This window comes from Coffea eugenioides, chromosome 2 (assembly GCF_003713205.1).
Source record: "Coffea eugenioides isolate CCC68of chromosome 2, Ceug_1.0, whole genome shotgun sequence".
Taxonomy (NCBI): domain Eukaryota; kingdom Viridiplantae; phylum Streptophyta; class Magnoliopsida; order Gentianales; family Rubiaceae; genus Coffea; species Coffea eugenioides.
The window spans coordinates 8,370,793-8,388,326 of record NC_040036.1 but is presented as its reverse complement, the minus strand read 5'-3'; the positions used below and the strand labels follow the sequence as shown (position 1 = coordinate 8,388,326).

Below are 17,534 nucleotides of genomic sequence, written 5' to 3'. Positions count from 1 at the left end.
GGAATAGCGTAGCTTATGAAAAAACCGAAATACCCCTGCTGCCCTGTTTCTGTTTGAAACTGCTAATCCGCTTCTGTAATTGGTTAGTTTGACCGGAAATACTACTGATTTGGTTGTTGATATTTTCTTAAGAAATATAGCTTGGTATCTTAGCTTTCGGATGGCTTTGGAATCACCTCGTTTGGACTTCGGTAGCCTGAGTTACAGTCATTTAACCAGAATGCGGTTAGCTAACCTATTTATACGGTTCTGGTTTGGTACATTGAAATTTTGACCTAGTTGCACTACAAACTGGACTGAGTGGCCTTCTTCAACATTTTAGCCCTTTCTGTTAGTTTCGAAATGGTGTATATTGCACCTCCATCCGGTAATCGTAGTGCCGGTTGTGTCCAATACGCTAAACGACGTCAAAACTATTTTTGGGTTTTCGGGCTTAACTTTCATTTCCGGACTTTCCTTAACTTACTTTGGTACTTATACGTTCTAATGGAGCCTTATTTTTTGTAGTATGTGGATTTGGTTTATGACTCGTATTCGAGTCTCATTGTGCTTATTTGAATGTTTTAGGGCGTGACGGTGGTTCAAGACGCTCTTTGGGCGGAAGTGTATGAAATATCATTTACTTGCTTGGTGAGTGTACTACTCATTTGTTTATTACTATGTGGCTTTGTTACACTTGAAATTGATGCTTTGAATGTTTATTACACCGTTGACATTGATTGAAGTGAGGGTGTACTTGATCACTCTCACCCCTTATGGCCAATATGACTGTTTATTGTATTACTTGAATAGAATGGTATGTGAATATACTGGATTTGGTGTCGTTTGGACGAGTATCCAACGGCCATTACTGTTACTACTGAGTTCAACTCCAGTGGTAGTCGATTGAATCAAGCCGGCGAGGGCTTGGTCGTGAAAATTGACGAGTCATGGGGACTGTTATATGAAATTTTGGAGTATAAGACTCTCGATTCCGATATACTCGAGTATTATCAAATCTATACTGCTTGGAGTTCGGGCCCGGTAAGGGTATGTTGAGTGGAAGGAATGGAAGTAAAGTGAAGCCTACGGTTGGTTACTCTTTAAACATTGACGGAGGGTCAATGAGGTCCGATCAAGTATGCAAGCGAGGAAAGAGGCTCTTGAGAGCCGTCCGTATCCTTTTACCAATGCTATTGATGTGTGATATTGGCTTACTTCCTTATTAAATGAATTGGAATGGAAAGGTTTATGCGTATATGACCTTTGTTGCTTGAGTGATAGTATCTCATTGGGTGTAAACTCACTCTATTCCTTTTGTTTTTCTTACAGGAATTTGAATGCTTTTGGATTGACTTTGATAGTTGATTGTCGAGTTGAGTTAGTTGTAACTACATTTTGTATAGCTCCTCAATGAAAAAAAAAACCTAAAATGTATTTTGATCCGTTTTCTCTTTTGATTTATAAGATTGGAACCGTACATGTACAAACTTGTTGGATCACTTTTGTATGCTATTTTGGCTTGTAAATGCTAAATTTCAAGGTGTATATGTTTGATTGATGTTTGGTGGGATTTCGAATGTATTCGATTTTCAAACGGCAAAAGAAAAAAAAATTGGCGAGAATGGACTGGGTCGAATCCGGCCAGAAACTGGCCTGATTGTCGGCCGGATTGCCCTGGGAAAAATTTGAAATCCGGCTTTGCTCTCTGGCCAGTATCCGGCCAGATTCTGCCGTGCCTGGCACTATTCATGTTGGTTCCGATTTTCCTTTTTTTTATTTTGTGATTTTGGCTTGTCCGAACGCGCTTTTATTTTTCCGGAACGTTTTAGACCCCGTGTAACTGCTCGTTAGTCCTGGCGAGAGTTGGGCAGGCAATCCGCTAACCTCTTTGGTTCGTCTTAGGGGAAGGTGGGGCTGTCACATCTAAATTGGACATTGAAGTGTAAATAAAATAACAGTCTGTCTAACGAGTGCACTTGTTAAGAAATATTTGAGATATTAGATTTTGAAAAATATAAGATTAATTAGAGAAAATATATAAATACAAGAAGATTAATTAGAAAAAGTATATAAATGAAAAAAAAATATTATTAATGTGTATATATACATAATAATTTAAGTAAAACCTATGTATGTTAACAAATATCCTATGGCTATGAGTGGGAGTGCGCCTCGATTGTCAAGAATGGCCTAGAATGCACCTGGTGAAGGGTTGAAATGGATCTCCTACCGTATCTTTTACTTCATTTTCAGTCTATTCTATTCTGTCAATGTAAATCTCATGCTCTTTAATAAAAGTTAGGGTTGGCTATCTTCCACTGTTACCGGGTTCTGCCGTTAAAAAGAAAAAAGAGAGAGAAATCCTATAGATACTTGTTTAAAAAAATCATAAAATAATCGTGCCAGTTTAACACATGGACGTCAAATATTTTATTGTGCGACGAGAAGAATAACTCAGGAGTCAGGACCAACCAATTCAATTTATTTAGTGCCAATTCGAAACGCCACTTTCAAACTGGAAAAAGACCGAAGGCAGGGGGGGGGGGTGCTATGCGGTATACTTGCAACATTTGAACTCCGAAGTAAAACAAAAAGTCCGAAGTAAAAAATCCAACCGTAATTTTATTACAATATAATATAATAATAATGACAATAATACGAGAGTGTAGGTGACCACGTTCGCTTTCTTTCGTTTTCCAAACTCTGAACGCTACTTGACCATTAAATCGTACTCGAGGAAAGTGACATAAAATAAGAACTCTAATAAGCATCGTTCCAAAAAATAATAATAATAATAATTTTAATTGAGCAAAAAATAATTAAATCAACTAAAATTTCGGCCTTCATTTATTATTTACTAACATTTTATTTTAAAGCTGTAGTTGCTCAAACCACTCTACGCCAAAATCATCTCCCCACATCGCAATTTTCATCGACCAGAGTTCGATTGACCTTCTTGGATCCTCACAACAACTTTTATTCTGACGATTGGAATCGAATTCATTTAAATATTTTTTAATAAAAAAACTTTTATTTTGGTGCCCGCAGATTCTAGCTTTCATTTTGGTTTTCTGAATATTTGCTCTCTCGTGATCGTGTTTACTGGTAGGGGCAGGGGTAGGGAGTTGTGGTACTAACTTATTCAATAGCGGCGGCTAGAGATGAAAGCTACTTCTATGGACAATCTATAAATTAGTCCGGTGAAATGGATAACTGGTTTAGTTCAATCTTCCTTCCTTTTTTTTCTTCTCTTATTTGGTAGAGGAATTAGTTCAGTGTTCATGAATTTCGTCAAAGGCTTTTTAGGATTCAACTATCATGATACGCAAGTAAAAATTTGACCCGAGAGTTCAACAGTGGCAGACTGGCGGCTAGAAGTGAAACCAGCTTGGATCTAAGCACGGGCGGATTTAAAGTGGGGGCAGTGGGGCTTGTTTTCCTATAATACATCTACAAATTTGACATAATTTTAAAGGTGTTTTCAGAATTTTTTTTTTAAAAAATGTGAAAGAATGGGTCACAAAATTTATATCATTCACTTTCTTCCTCTAGTTTCCATTTTCCCACCAACAGGGCCAAGTACTAATAATATCAATCATTCCTTTTGGTCCTCACTCCCAAGTTTCCTTTACTCCTGTGATTCCCCATTTCCCTTCACAACGGGTTCCTCTTCTTCCACACCCACACCCAAGCCAACTATTTTTTCTTTTTATCACTTCATTCAATTATCATTTACTTCCTTTATCCCCACTCCCCAATTTCCCTTTCCTCATCTGGCTCACGATTGTCCCCACTCTCCAACATACACACGAGAGCCTTTTTTTTTTTTCCACAACAAAAGTTTGTTACTCTTTCTTTTGATCACTTCATCCTATTTAGAAATTGCACCAAAATCAATTGATCTTCTAGGACTTGGGTCCGCCATATTTTGCAGCTCTTTTCATCAACTTTAGGAGACCATCAAAATCAGGTTCTAAACAATTACTTATTATTATTATTATTTTAAATTTGTTTGCAAATATATTTCTAGAGCATGAGACTATTACTGTTTTAAAGAAATTTGAAAATTGATTAGTTAATGTAATAACTAATAAATGGGTTATTTGATAAATATTTTAACTTGTGAAACGGTGATTTTATGCATGAGACTTTTTTTTGGTTAAAAAAATTTAGAAAAAAGTAGATAAAAAATTTTAATGTTATTTTTGCCCTCATTAAAATTTTTTTCTGGCTCCGTCCCTGGATCTTTTTTTTTCTTTCGAAGCCCAAAGAGCTTACGTCAATTTTTACAAACCTAAGTGGTCAATTTTTTTCTTTCCGCCCCTGGATCTAAGTGGTCTATTCTTCTCACCCGCAGAAGAATTAGTTCAATTATCTTGAATTTGCTAAGGCTACGTAGGATGATCATATAATAGGTCATTGTTGTCAGCTCCTGACAGATGCTTTTGATTGATCAGTGGGAAAGTAAAAAAGTAATTAATTCAAAATATATAGAAATTTGAATATAAATATATATACATACATGCATAAAATAAAGATAAAAGTACCATATGCACATATAAGATAAAGATAATTTTTAAATCCCATCCCTACCAGTTAGAACAATTACAAAAAAAGGTAAAGATAGTTTGCTTTTGTCTAACTTGACTTTATCTTAATGCTTGGAAAAGGAGGAATAAGACGATGCAAGAAAACAATAATGGGAAATTATGTTTTAATCACTTATACCAAATTCTTATCTGAAACTTTAACGTTCTGTTGGTAAATTTGGCCAAAACGTGTAAAAAGAATATATAAAAATTTCCTACGAGACTAGGAGCAAATGAAATTATACAAACAAACTCTTCTGTAGATAAGCTACGCCTTGAAAAATTTTAGAGCCAATTATAATTTATCTCTTCACGGGATATCTTGATTTTTGCTTTATCCTCTAACATTTATTTTGTGTCACTTAACTTCTTGAGAAACAAAAAATGCCTCTCTATTATGTTGCTAAGTCTTTATCCTGATGAATTATAACATTTGGTGCGATTTTGATTACTCCAATTAATAGTGGTAAAGTTTCACATGAGAGAAAAATAAGTTATATTAGGGAATACATTAACAATTAGATTATTTTCTGAAAATGATAAAAAAAGATTCTAATAACCAAAAGTCCATTAGAGAAAAACAAACAAGAAAATATATAAATAACTGATATGTGAATGTGTAATTTAAAAAAAGCAATTAGCTTTGAATTGTCTAATTATAAGGGAAATTAAATAATAGGTGAAATTAATTTGTAATTTAACTAATTATACAGAAAAAATCTATATAGTTTCTTCAATTTTGTAATTTAGAGAATGGATATCCTACATTTCTTGTGTTGCTTAAAAATAAAAAATTTTAAAAAGAAATATAATTTGGAATTAAAAAAAAGAGAAGAAAGAAAAAAGGCATAGCAGAGGCGTATTTTTATCTCTTAGGAGGTTAAATGATATAAAAATAGAGGTTATGGAATAAAATAAGAAACAAAGTAGTATATTTTAAGGGGATAAATTGTAATTAATCCCAAAATCTATTACCTTGTGTAGATAGGTGATCATCGAGATTATGTGGATTGATTTAAGTACAATGGTTGGTTGGATTGAGTATTACGCAAGACAAAACGATTGATCACTAAGCCCAACAAATAATTGCATCCTCATTCGGCTTCATGGTTACGGGTAAGTAAACGTGAATAAAAAGCCATTATTAGCGAGGACGCAAAGGTAATAAACACTCCAATTCTAGAAAAGTGGATAAACTTAGGAGTGTACTGGAGGCTCAAGGTCCTAAAAAGTCCCAAAGACATAGGAAATGGAGCACCTGTGGTGCCCTCCAGGTCATGGTATCCCTTTCAAGCTTCAATCACTTCGCCTGTGTTGTTATCAATCAATCAAACCATGCGGGCCCAATGATTCCTCAAACATCCAACAATTTTATGGGTCTGCGTCTTCCCGAGAAGGTACTGAATTGTCTCGTAGGAAACATTTTCCCAATCGCAATTAAATAAGACTTTTTATTAGTGGAGTATTAATAAGTATTGGAACCTGTCTTCTTCCATAAACTGGGGTAGAATTTTCCTTTACTCAGGATCTCCATGCAATCTCGTGCACAATGCATATGCCGTACCTTTTTCTTTCACCCGTTTAACTTGTAGAGATACACTACTATTTTTCTTATAAAGACGGAGCTAAATGAAAACAAAATAATTCCTCTGTCCAGTTAAAACTATAGTGTCCATCAGTGGCGGAGCCAGAAAAAAATCTTAGTGGGGGCAAAAATAACACTAAAATTTTTTATCTACTATTTTTCTAGCTTTTTAAGCAAAAAAAAAAAAAAAATCATCAACAAGTACAAATGATACGTATATTCCATAAAAAATCATGAAAAACATAAAAAGACAAACTCAAAATTATTAATGTAATAATAATTTTATTTTAAAAACAAACAAACTATTTACAATTGCTCACGCCGAGTTTTCATATTTTGATAATGGTTTACAACTTTCTCATTTTGAACTTCATGAAGTATATTTTTCTTAATATAAGTAACTAAACTAAATTTTGTGACCCATTCTTTCACATCTTTTCTAAAAAAACTCTGGGGGCACACTTAAAATTATGTCAAAATTGTATAAGTATTATAGAAATTTAAGGGGGCAGTGGGAGCCGTGCCCCCACCTTAAATCCGTCCCTGGTGTCCATATAAAATATTTTTATGGTCTAAACTCCAGTTTCTACGCAATTAGGAAAGATTCCAAACAATTATTAATATAGAAATAGAGAGAATATTAGCATCTTGTATACATACGTTTGCATGTACTGGATAAAGAGCCAAGTCTGTATAATGTGAGAAATTTCATCTTGATTTGGAATAATTAGCAAGTCCAGTAGATCAATGAAGAAACTACTTGAAAAAAAGATGGTAAAACTCGTTTGCTTTGGCCCGTGGCGCCCTCGTTTCATCTAACGGGTAGAATCACATTCGTTAAAGATCCAATACTCAATTTGTCATGCAGTTATTCGATACCTGAATAAAATTTCTTGCAATTGGTAATATCACGTCGGACCATGAATGGTGTAACGCTACTATTTGTATAATTCTTAACTTTGTACGTGTGTGATATTCTTTTATTGTTCATTTAGATTCCATGTATAGTAATTAGGTGTCTGCTTGAACTTGCCAGAGACTCATTCATGTGTAATCATAATCAAAGTGTCCATTTAAATAATTTTACCAAAAGGGTAAATTTTACACTACAAATATGTCAAAGATCAAGATGAAGCATTCTTCATCAGTGTACTGAATGTAGGTTGCAATGCACGAGAAATGAGGGTAGAGAGTAGGATTCGTCACAATCAACAAGCCTTTATAGAGTAGGAGTTTAAGGATTTAAATATTAATATTGTCTCTCATCAATATATCACTATATATAATTTTTTTTTTAAAAATTCATATGAGTACATTATACATTCGTCTATTTCGATGGCAGTTTAGTATCCGTCGATTCTTCTAAATCTCGTTGGACCTCTCCTCTATAGTATAGGTTAGAGTAGGAGTAGAAATAAACTAAACTAGTTGTTGCCGTCTGATAAAAAAAAGGTGAGATTAGGCTATGTATTTACATGGTAAGCAAAAAAATATTTTGGATAGGGAGATAATGTATTTGGAGAAATAATTATTTGGTAACACAGATGATTGGGAATATAAAAGGTAAATTTGCGTTTATCATGCAAGCGAAAATTTTTTTGGTACTTTTTTGATGTGATGTGTATAAAATAAAAAAATATGTTGATGATATAAATAAATTAGTGAATACAAATAGGATGTAAATAACGTGTAATCCAAACAATTTTATCGTGGATAAAATAGTTTATACTTACTACTACGTACGACGTTGTTTCTTCGTTCAGATGCGTGCGTTACTAATGACTACTGAACTAAGGAATTTGATGATTTTTGAATGAGAATTATGTGGTCCACCCTCTAAAGGTGGAGGACAAATGTAGGGAAGGTCGGGGCCAGTCTCTCGTCTTTTAGCATTTGGGTGATACTTCGGATTTGTACACAGCTGTCAATGCCTTCATTTGATTTGACATATCGGGCCATATATATAATGGAAAAATTTATAATTAAAAAATTACAGCTAGAGTATATATATATATATATATATATTGTTTAATGGGTAATTAATGATTTGAAATTCTCTAAAAAGCGTTAATAGCTATTTAAACGGCTATGAACTTTAGTTACCTCCCTAACGTAATTGGCTCATAAGAAATATAACGGTGGAGATCATCAGTTATCGTTTGACGGACACTTGAGAAGCTGTAGAAAATATGACTGAAATCGAAGATGCAAATTGTTACGTTCCAGAAAGGTACACAACTGTAAATTTATTGGATTTTTTTAACTTTAAGTGCGAAGTTTCAAACACCTCATTTATTTTCTTAGATAAAATAAAAGTTAATAAGTATTATTAATAAATTAATTAAAAATCGTTCGACATGATTTGCTTGACAAAAAAAAAAAAAGCTTTCATAAATGATAGAAAATATATAAAACATGTCACAGCTATATCTAATTTGAAAAATCATTAGATGCAACAATGTTACTAAATAAAAAAGACTATTATGTGAATCACAAACTATCACTTCTAACTAATTTGCACAAACTGATACTGAAACTTGACATTCCAAATCAAACGCATAAATCTAAAAAAAAAATTCTTGGATATGGGTAAAAAAATAATAAAAAACCAAATAAAACACCTACTAGAATACCTTAGGAGAGCAACAAACTCTTACTAATAAGTACTGAGAGAGAGAAAACCCTCATTAAAATACTCTAGGAGAAATTTTATAGTAAATATAAAACAAAATACAAAGAAAGAGAAAAGGAGATCTTGACAATAAAGAGAAGATAGAGAACATGAGTGGATGGGAACTGGGAAGGGAAGGGAATGGATTTTCAAACACCTAATTTATAATTTATTTTGGCCACCAAGCCACAGCTTGTTGCTACTTCGCAGCTCTTTTCTCCATCATGTTTAGGTCATGGAAATGGGATGTAGGACATTATGATTTGTGAGCATATTTGAAATCTTTGAACCTTGTAAAGTAAATCTGCTTATGAATATCTTACATTGGTTGGGTTAAATTATTGAACACAAATCAAATCATTTTTTATGTCTCGCGATAGGAACCATCACCTATGTCTCCCAAATTAGTCAATTACGCAATCGCAAAGCAACATTTAGATAAATCTGTATCTAGAAAATAGAAGTCCATTATTGAGTCGGGTCACACTACTTTGTTCTGATCTGCTAGTCAACCTAATCGGATGACAAATTTAAGCCCATTAGTCAAATCATGGATCTGGTTACGTGCAAACCAACATGTTCCCAGCATGGGTAGGTTTGTTTGGTTAATGTACTTGGAATAATTACCAATTGTATTTATAGAGTTTGTTTGGATAGAGTATTATTTGAAATATTATTTGGAATAATTACTGTAGCACTTTTTGTGATATGATGTATGTGAGATAAAAAGTAATTGGGAATATAAAAAAGTAGGTTGAGAAATGTGTTTGTGATGCAAACGAAATATTATTTGAGATAATTTTGGTAACTATCCAAACAAAATGAACCCAGGAACTGGAACCTTGGGACATTTAGCCCCATTTCAGTCCTATTTGGCAAGTAATAATATATTAGGAAAGTTTTGACATTCTTGACTTTAAATTTTTTTCCTTTTATTTCCTAGTAAGGAACTTTAGAATCTATAAGAAGCAGGGAGGAGAAGGAAGGAAGATTGAAACTCAAACCCTATAAATCCAGAGATCTCAACTTTGATGGCATTCTTTTCTTTATCTACGTACATGTGTATATATCTATTAAATATATAGGGATTTAAGGTTTGCGTCACATTTAGCATAAATGTCCATTTTCTAGCAAAACAAAAACTTAAAATCAACCATATTTTCTTATGTTCCCATTTTTTTAGCGGTTTAAACTTCTACATGTTTACCCAAAATTTTACCATATTTATCGACACACTGGCTACTATTATTTTTTCTTTCCTTTCTTCTTCTTTCTCCTGCTTTTCAAATAACCTCATCATATACAATTAAAAATTTTCCCTTTTAATATTTCAATCTTTGAAGAAACATACTTTTACACATATTATTAATTGTACTGGCTGCCATATGTCCGGTGTGCCTTAATCACTAACAATTTTTTATTGGTTTTCATTACCCTTCTGCCTTTTTTTTCGTAATATGCTAATCAATTTTTTTTTTGGGTCAAAGTAATATGTTAATCACTTGGGGTATTGAGCTTTGTCAAAATAAAAGAAAAAGGAAAAGAAATTTTTTGGCCGCTGACTACCGACTACTGAGTCTTCTGGCATTCAATGGGCAACGGTCATATTTCTTTTCAAAATCTAGTCAAAAGCCTCCGACTTAAGCATCCGCCACCAATCCCCCCATCTTCCTCTCCTTATCCAGCCAGCCAGCATCATCCAAACTCATAAGTAACTCGACTGTCTTTCTCTTTCCTCTCTCTCCACCTTTGAACTAGATCATGACTACCATATTAGTACCTGAGTGAAGACCAGCCGCCATCTTTTTAAGGAAAGTAGCCTAGCTACTCGATTATGGGGTGCTTTTTTGCTTGCTTTGGCTCCTCCAAAAAGCACCACAAAACCAAAAAGCCCGAAAGTTTAACTTCCCCTAAAAATCAGGTAAACTGAAAGCCATGTTTAATAATTAGTAGTAATAATGACTGCTTTTTCAGCTGTTAATAGCATATAGCATTTGAGAGTTTGTTGGTTTTCTTTAATGATGATCTTGATTCGTGGTGGGAGACTCTTTCTTGCAGAATTTAAATGAAAGCCATGAAGTAAATGAAGCTCTAATATGCAGCAATCAAGCAGTTGAAGAAGGAGCCGAGATTGCAGATCCCATTGAAGTCATTCCAGAAATTAAGTAAGCTCTCACTTCTTTAACATCTTTGTTTATGGTCTTTTACTTCATCCCTTTTAAATGTAGAAAAATTAGTGGCTGGTGTATGTTTGTCAATTCTTTATATAAAACTGCTTAAATATTTCAGGATATTTCTTACATTTTGTTCTTCTGTTATTTTTTAGAGGTAAAAATGAGGAGCAGGTGAATACAAGTTTCGGAAAGAAAGTCACATTTGATTTACTTTTGAAAGCTCCTGAGGAATGCCAAGCCCAAGAAGGCGCGCTAGAAAATGATCAGAAACGAAAGAAGAGGGATGAAAGCAGACCTGAGGTCATCCTAGATTTTCCCAGTTCCAGTGAGAAGAAGGAAGGCAAAGCAAAGAAAGAAGAGAGCAAAGACGAGGCCGATTTACTTTCCGATTCAACTATTTCAAGCCTTTTCACATATCCTCCAAACCATAGGTACCAGAACTGTGAATCTAGTGACGATGAGTGTGTTGATATGGGTTTGAAAAAGAACAATCCAGAGGACGAGGAGGATGATGGGAAGAGTGATGACATGGATGGCAATTACGAGGAGAAAAATGGTTCTGAAGATTCAGTCGATATCCAAGAAGAGTCATCTGAATTATTCTCTATATCTATCGAGTCTAGAAAACAAAGTTCTGCAGTTGAAAGAGATGAGAGAGAGGTCAGCAGTCCGCTTAAACCAGCTCCAGACAGAGAGGTAAACAAGCCGAATGCTAGAGATAGGACTCAATATGTTCATCCTGTGCTGAACCCAATAGAAAACCTTGGGCAATGGAAAGCCGTGAGAGCCAAAACCGCCTCATCCCTGGAGCATCAGGAAAAGGAAAATCTCAATTTGGTGCAGGAATTCACGATCCCTTTCGCTGAAAAAGAAAATTCTACGTTGACTTCTAAAAATGCTATACCTTTTAGTGAAGAACCTAACCTGAATCAATCACAACAGCAGCGGTCAAAGAGATTTTCCAACCGACTTAGGCACGATGAAGTTGCTGTTGATACTAGCCTTTCAAGCTGGTTAATGGAATCTGATAAGACTCCGCCTGATGGGAAAAGTCCTGGTTCTGTTGGGAACTCAGCCTCAAACAAAACCAAGTCTCCAACAAGCTTTGAGGATAGGCCAATTTTAGGAGTATTGACAGTAGAAGACTTGAAACAGATGTCTAAATCTGCGACTCCATCGCCTAGACGATCACCAAGGCACAGTCCAGACGAGATGCCTATAATAGGTACAGTAGGGAGTTACTGGAGGCACACAAGAGAAGCCAGAGCTGCTGACACTCCTTCACCTGGCAAAGGAACATCAGCCACATCCTGCACGTCATCAAGAGAGTGCAGAAAGGTATCGAGGGTAATTCAGTTGTCCAATTATCGTTTCTGACAAAAAAAAAAGGAGTAATTCAGTTGTCCAATTGGAACTTGATAGTAGATTTCATGTGCTGATATATGATCTGCGCTTTGCAGGGTGGAATGAACGGCCACCATACACCATTTCAGGCCAGGTTAGAGAGAACGCTGGACGGTGCTACGGTCCAAGTTTAGCATATTTACTAACCGGAGTCTAACCAGTTCTGTTCGTTCTATTTGCGGCAATTTCGAAGTGTGAAGTCCAATGTTACGGTGAGAGTGTCAAATTCTTCAGTTAAGAAGAGGATGAGAGTCGCTTGGATTAGATGCTTCAAATATCATGTTTTGCAGTTTTGCAATGAGCGACCAACCAGATCATATCATAATTATCAGCGCAACATCAAGCTGTATCTATCAAAATACTTTGAATGGCCATTTTTCCCCCGAAAATTTAAATTTTCCATGAACACATATCTCAATAATCTTTTTACGTCACACGTATCAAATCGATATAGCACATTTTTCTACAAAAACCTTTAGAAAATAGCAATCCAAACAAGACCAGACTACAAATCTATTCATGCATATTAACTGTCTCTTTAATCCAATAGCGCACACAGAAAAAAAAAAAAAAAATCCAATCTGCTGTGCTATATACAATTCGCCACGTTCTTGAGCAAAAGCTGCCCCCACACGTCATATTATTCTTAAACACAACATTGAGGCATTAGAATCCAAGTGCTTTACAAGTTTGGAGCATGTTAAGCCATCGATGTGTAATTTAGTGACCCAGGAGCCTTGCAGCACTGAACTGAGGTAACAGGCCAACTGCTAGTATAATTAAACAAAAGAATTAAGTTGTAGAAATTGATTTCTGGCTACAGATGTACAATTTACTGTTTAAGTTTAGTGTAGACTATATAGCAAGATGATAAAAGCTTCCTGAAATGCGGCATAATAGGAAGCATCACTCAGTACTTGGAGAATACAGTACAGAACTGCTACAAGCCTACCATGCACAGATTTTTGGGCACGAAGATTGGGTCCAAATACCCCTATAAAAAGATATCCTACATATCATGAAAAAGCCGCCGAATTTGCTCCACTGTCGCAGGCATCAAGGTGACTGGGCAGCGCTTGTACTGTATTTGCACGAAGCGAAGAATGTAGGTATTAATGTGATAATTCTATTCAACATTTAATGAACATGTTCTGCAATTTTACCATGATCAATAAACAGGTATGGAGAAACAAACCTGAGAGACGTATTTAAATATGCAAGAATAACAAAAGACAAATCCTGAAACAGCCACAGCTGATGGATTTACACGCTTTTGTGAACACAAAGGGCATAACGTTCTATCTGGAGGTAGTGGAATTCCCTCCTTTGCAACCTGTTTCAAAATGAAGCAATAATCTGTGTGTGAATATCAAATTTCTCAAGAAACACAATGTGCATAAAGTCCTTCATACTTTTTCATTCTTGTCCTTTTCTTTCATTTTTTTTCAATTTGTGTAAGAAACCTTATCATTATAGCATTTCTGCACCTATGATTGTTATTTTTTTTTCATTTATTACCATCAATGGTGCCCCCATGCAAAAATTTCCCAAGACTTGGCAATGGGTGAGCCACACGTGTCAGATAGGAATAACTTCACTATGGGAACTATTCATATGAAACATAACAATTACTGCACCTTTCTCACGAGTCACAAAAGAATGTCCTACATGCAAGAAAATATAAAATCTTAACAAGCCACCAACCGTTTGTGGAACTTCCTACACATTAAAAGAAAATAACCTCACCTTTGGGGGAGGAGGAGGTGGTGGTGGGGGATACACTGTTGGAGCAGACATTCTCTCCTCAGCAGATTGGTACCACCATTCCATCATCTGACATTCACATCAATAATGAAAAGTCATGGATTTTATTCGCCATCTTGTGTGGAAATCTGTGTGTCTTTGAGAGAGAGAGAAAGAGAGTACAGGACAATAATGGAAAAGAAAATACAGCTAATAAGGTGCATGATTCAACATAATCAAGTCTGAAACCAACAGAGTTTTTAATATAATGAAAAACAGACCCCAATGAAGGGGACTTTAAAATAAATAAAGAAGAATATGAAACCAACAGAAAAATCAAATGAACCAATGATGATAAGACAATGACATGAAGATAAAGAAAGAATCAAATAAAGTTGCTAATGCAGGATTTGACATAATCTTGGTGAAGTGCACTTACTTTAAAGAAAAATACTGCAGCAATTAAACCAGTTTGTGCATAGTCAAGAACTGCATACATACTGCTTAGAAGTGCACCTTGCACTGCCTGAAATGCAAATAGCCAAGTTATTGATCATAGAACCTTCAAAATAGTCATTGAATTTATAGTTTCAAAAAGATGACAACCACTAGAATCTTAGAGCCAAATTTGTTGAGGTTCAGAAATATGATAGATAACATGATAGGCATCTACATGCACAATGCTTGAATAACCATGGTAACTGCTCCACATAATCTCAGACTATTAACAATATTCAAAGTATCAGCATAAAACCATTAAGAAATATGGAATCACATACCTTCAGCCAAGGGGGGCCACGGAGTCTCTCACGTTCGCGGCTCCTGATTTTAGAAATTCTTGAAGATGTATCCATCTACCTTGTCAAAAGAAAGTGCCCATGCTCAAAGAAATGAAAGGAAATAAGTAGAAACATAACTGAAATCAGTCCATCATAAATGCACTGCTAGGTCCTAAAAAAAGGTTTAAAGATGGCTCAACTGATTCAACTAACAACTACAAGTATGTCTAAGAGTGGTTTGATTGAATAAATAAACACTTTCTCCATTTTAAATACAAATTTTCTTACTTGATCTTTTCCTCAAACTACCAGCTTTGTGGAGATAAATATAAGACTTATATGAAAATGCACCTAGTCAAGTGTCAGTTTGATAGTTAAAGAACACATAGAAAAAAAAATTTTAAAGTAAGCAACATTCATGGTTTGGAGATATGCATGAATTTCCATGCAAGATCCTATATAAGTATAGATTACCAAGTTGTAAACTGATTTAGATAGCAAAGTTAGTCCACAGACAAGAAGGATGACAGTAGATCTAATAGATCAGTACACATGATACATATCTAGAATAAGTACCAGCTCCTGCCCTGTAGCTCGACAAACATGAATCCCTAGAACGTGTAATCCTAAAGAGTAGAACCCAGTAGCATCTAGTAGATACAAAAGCTGATAAGCAAAAGACAATCCTGCAAAGAAAAAACAGGTCAATTAGAGGAAACTAAATTCATATCATTTGTCACAGCTTATGGAAGATGGTCCAAAGAATAATTACAACTCCATCCAAAAGAAAAAAGTTCCCGCTCCTTACCAAGCACACCTTTTGGTGCCATTTTCAGTAGAAAACTATTAAATTCATCTGAGTGTAAAGTGAAAACATTTTACTTTGTGGATGCGGAGTGGGCACATCCAATAATTAAACAAATTAACAAGCATGCATTGCCATGAGCTCAGATTCCTAAGTCCTAGCGTAGCAAGGTTTGGAAAGAGCAAGACATAGATTGGCATAAGCACACAGATAGAACATGAAGAAGGTGACAGCATTAAATCCAAGTAAAGCTTAAGCAAATCTAGAATAAGGAGGAAAAGCCAGTGAAGTTTCAACACCCAAACTACACATAAATGAGACTAGCATTAACCTTCACTTCCAGCGTGTATCCACGGGTAGCAAGCAGCTATAATCTTCTGTATTCTCTTCATGACGCGTCTTCTCGTGGTAGATGCTTCTTCACCAGAACTGCTCCCAGAAGCTGAGGAATTTCCACTTCCATCAAAGTAGTCTATGTTGCCAAATCTTTCCTCACCCTCACCCCATAAGCTCGCTTGAAGTGTAGCTTCCCTTTCTCTATTGTATACATACTGCAATTTGGACCTAAAATACGGCAACACAACCTACACAACGTTTATCAACTCAGAACACAGTAAACAAACTCTACTAAAAATAAAAAAAGCCAGAAGCTTGCTTGAGTGTCAAAAAGGAAGGATCTTTGACAACAGAAACATATCCAGCATTAAAAAACGACCAATCGAGAGTAATGAGAACAACCGATAAAAAAAAAAAGGACTTATTTCAAATATTATGAATCGTCACATAGACAAAATTCTTCTCCATTATGCAAAACATGAAGTAACTGAATTTAAGGAGTACCAAAAGAAAACGAAACAATTACCAAAAATACAACAGAGAGGATTTTCTGGCGTTTCTCTAAACCATTATGATGAATTGCGTCAGCAGGGGAATCCAATGGCAAAATCTTCTTCTTGCTGTGAATATTATCCTTTGTTTTTACTTTAATATTAACCGCTCTTCTTCTCAACCCATAAAGAGACTCGGCAAAAGAAGCATCGGTTGTTCTCAAGCTGTGGGTTTCCAAGACAAGCGTTAGCAAAGCGAAGAATTCATCCTCATAGTCCAGGATTTTGTGAATAAAGGGTCTTCTTAAAGCCAATACCTACAAAACAAAACAAGCCCAGTTACTGAATTAAAACAAAAAAGAAGACAAAAAAACAAGAATTTTGATGAAAATTGAAGAACCCAGATGGAGTTTGAACTTTGAGTAGCTTACGCCGAGAGAGTAAGTGAGAGCAGCACGAAGACTCGAAGGGAGCTGTTGGGCAGCGGCCATTTCGAAGAAGGTGGGACGAGTCCCTTGTCCTCCTACCTGAAACAACATCCCTCCTCTTTACTTTCTTTCTTTAACTCTTCCTCAACTTGCCTCCTCCTTCTTCTGGTTTTGCCCTGCTTGATTTTTCCGCTTGGGTATGCCAGTAAGAGAAAAGTGCTGGCCCTCAGCGGGTGAGAGGCTGGAGCACAGCAATGGGGAAACGGGGGATGAAATTCAATTTTCTTCTTTCCACTCTTGAGGCTTCAACCAAATTTTTGGCACGAGTATTGATCACAAAAGCAGCATCTACTCGTATTAAACTTTGTGTATGAATAACCGGCCAAAAAAATTATTTATTTGCATTATATAAACAAAATTTTCAATATAATTTTTTAATCATTATTTTTACCTCACATAGAGTATTATAGTAATTATTTTAAATAATCTTTTATCCAAACTCAAGTCTGCATACATTGTCATAAAGAATCCCTTAAAATTTTGAAAA

General features: G+C 35.3%; 2 protein-coding genes across 2 annotated transcripts; one reads left to right on the top strand and one right to left on the bottom strand.

Moving 5' to 3' along the window:
* Window positions 1–10,571: 10,571 nt before the first annotated feature.
* LOC113763146 lies at window positions 10,572–12,703 on the top strand. The gene is made up of 4 exons (XM_027306876.1): window positions 10,572–10,748; window positions 10,886–10,992; window positions 11,154–12,339; window positions 12,462–12,703. The coding sequence occupies exons 1-4, from the start codon at window positions 10,662–10,664 to the stop codon at window positions 12,537–12,539; spliced, it is 1,458 nt and encodes a 485-aa protein (XP_027162677.1). The 5' UTR covers window positions 10,572–10,661; the 3' UTR covers window positions 12,540–12,703.
* Window positions 12,704–13,156: 453 nt separating this feature from the next.
* On the bottom strand, window positions 13,157–17,293 carry LOC113762012 (peroxisome biogenesis protein 12). Its single transcript, XM_027305241.1, has 9 exons — window positions 16,991–17,293; window positions 16,595–16,876; window positions 16,064–16,316; window positions 15,504–15,613; window positions 14,928–15,002; window positions 14,588–14,674; window positions 14,152–14,238; window positions 13,601–13,738; window positions 13,157–13,486 (listed from the first exon to the last, which is right to left on the bottom strand). The coding sequence occupies exons 1-9, from the start codon at window positions 17,096–17,098 to the stop codon at window positions 13,415–13,417; spliced, it is 1,212 nt and encodes a 403-aa protein (XP_027161042.1). The 5' UTR covers window positions 17,099–17,293; the 3' UTR covers window positions 13,157–13,414.
* Between the last annotated feature and the right edge of the window lie 241 nt (window positions 17,294–17,534).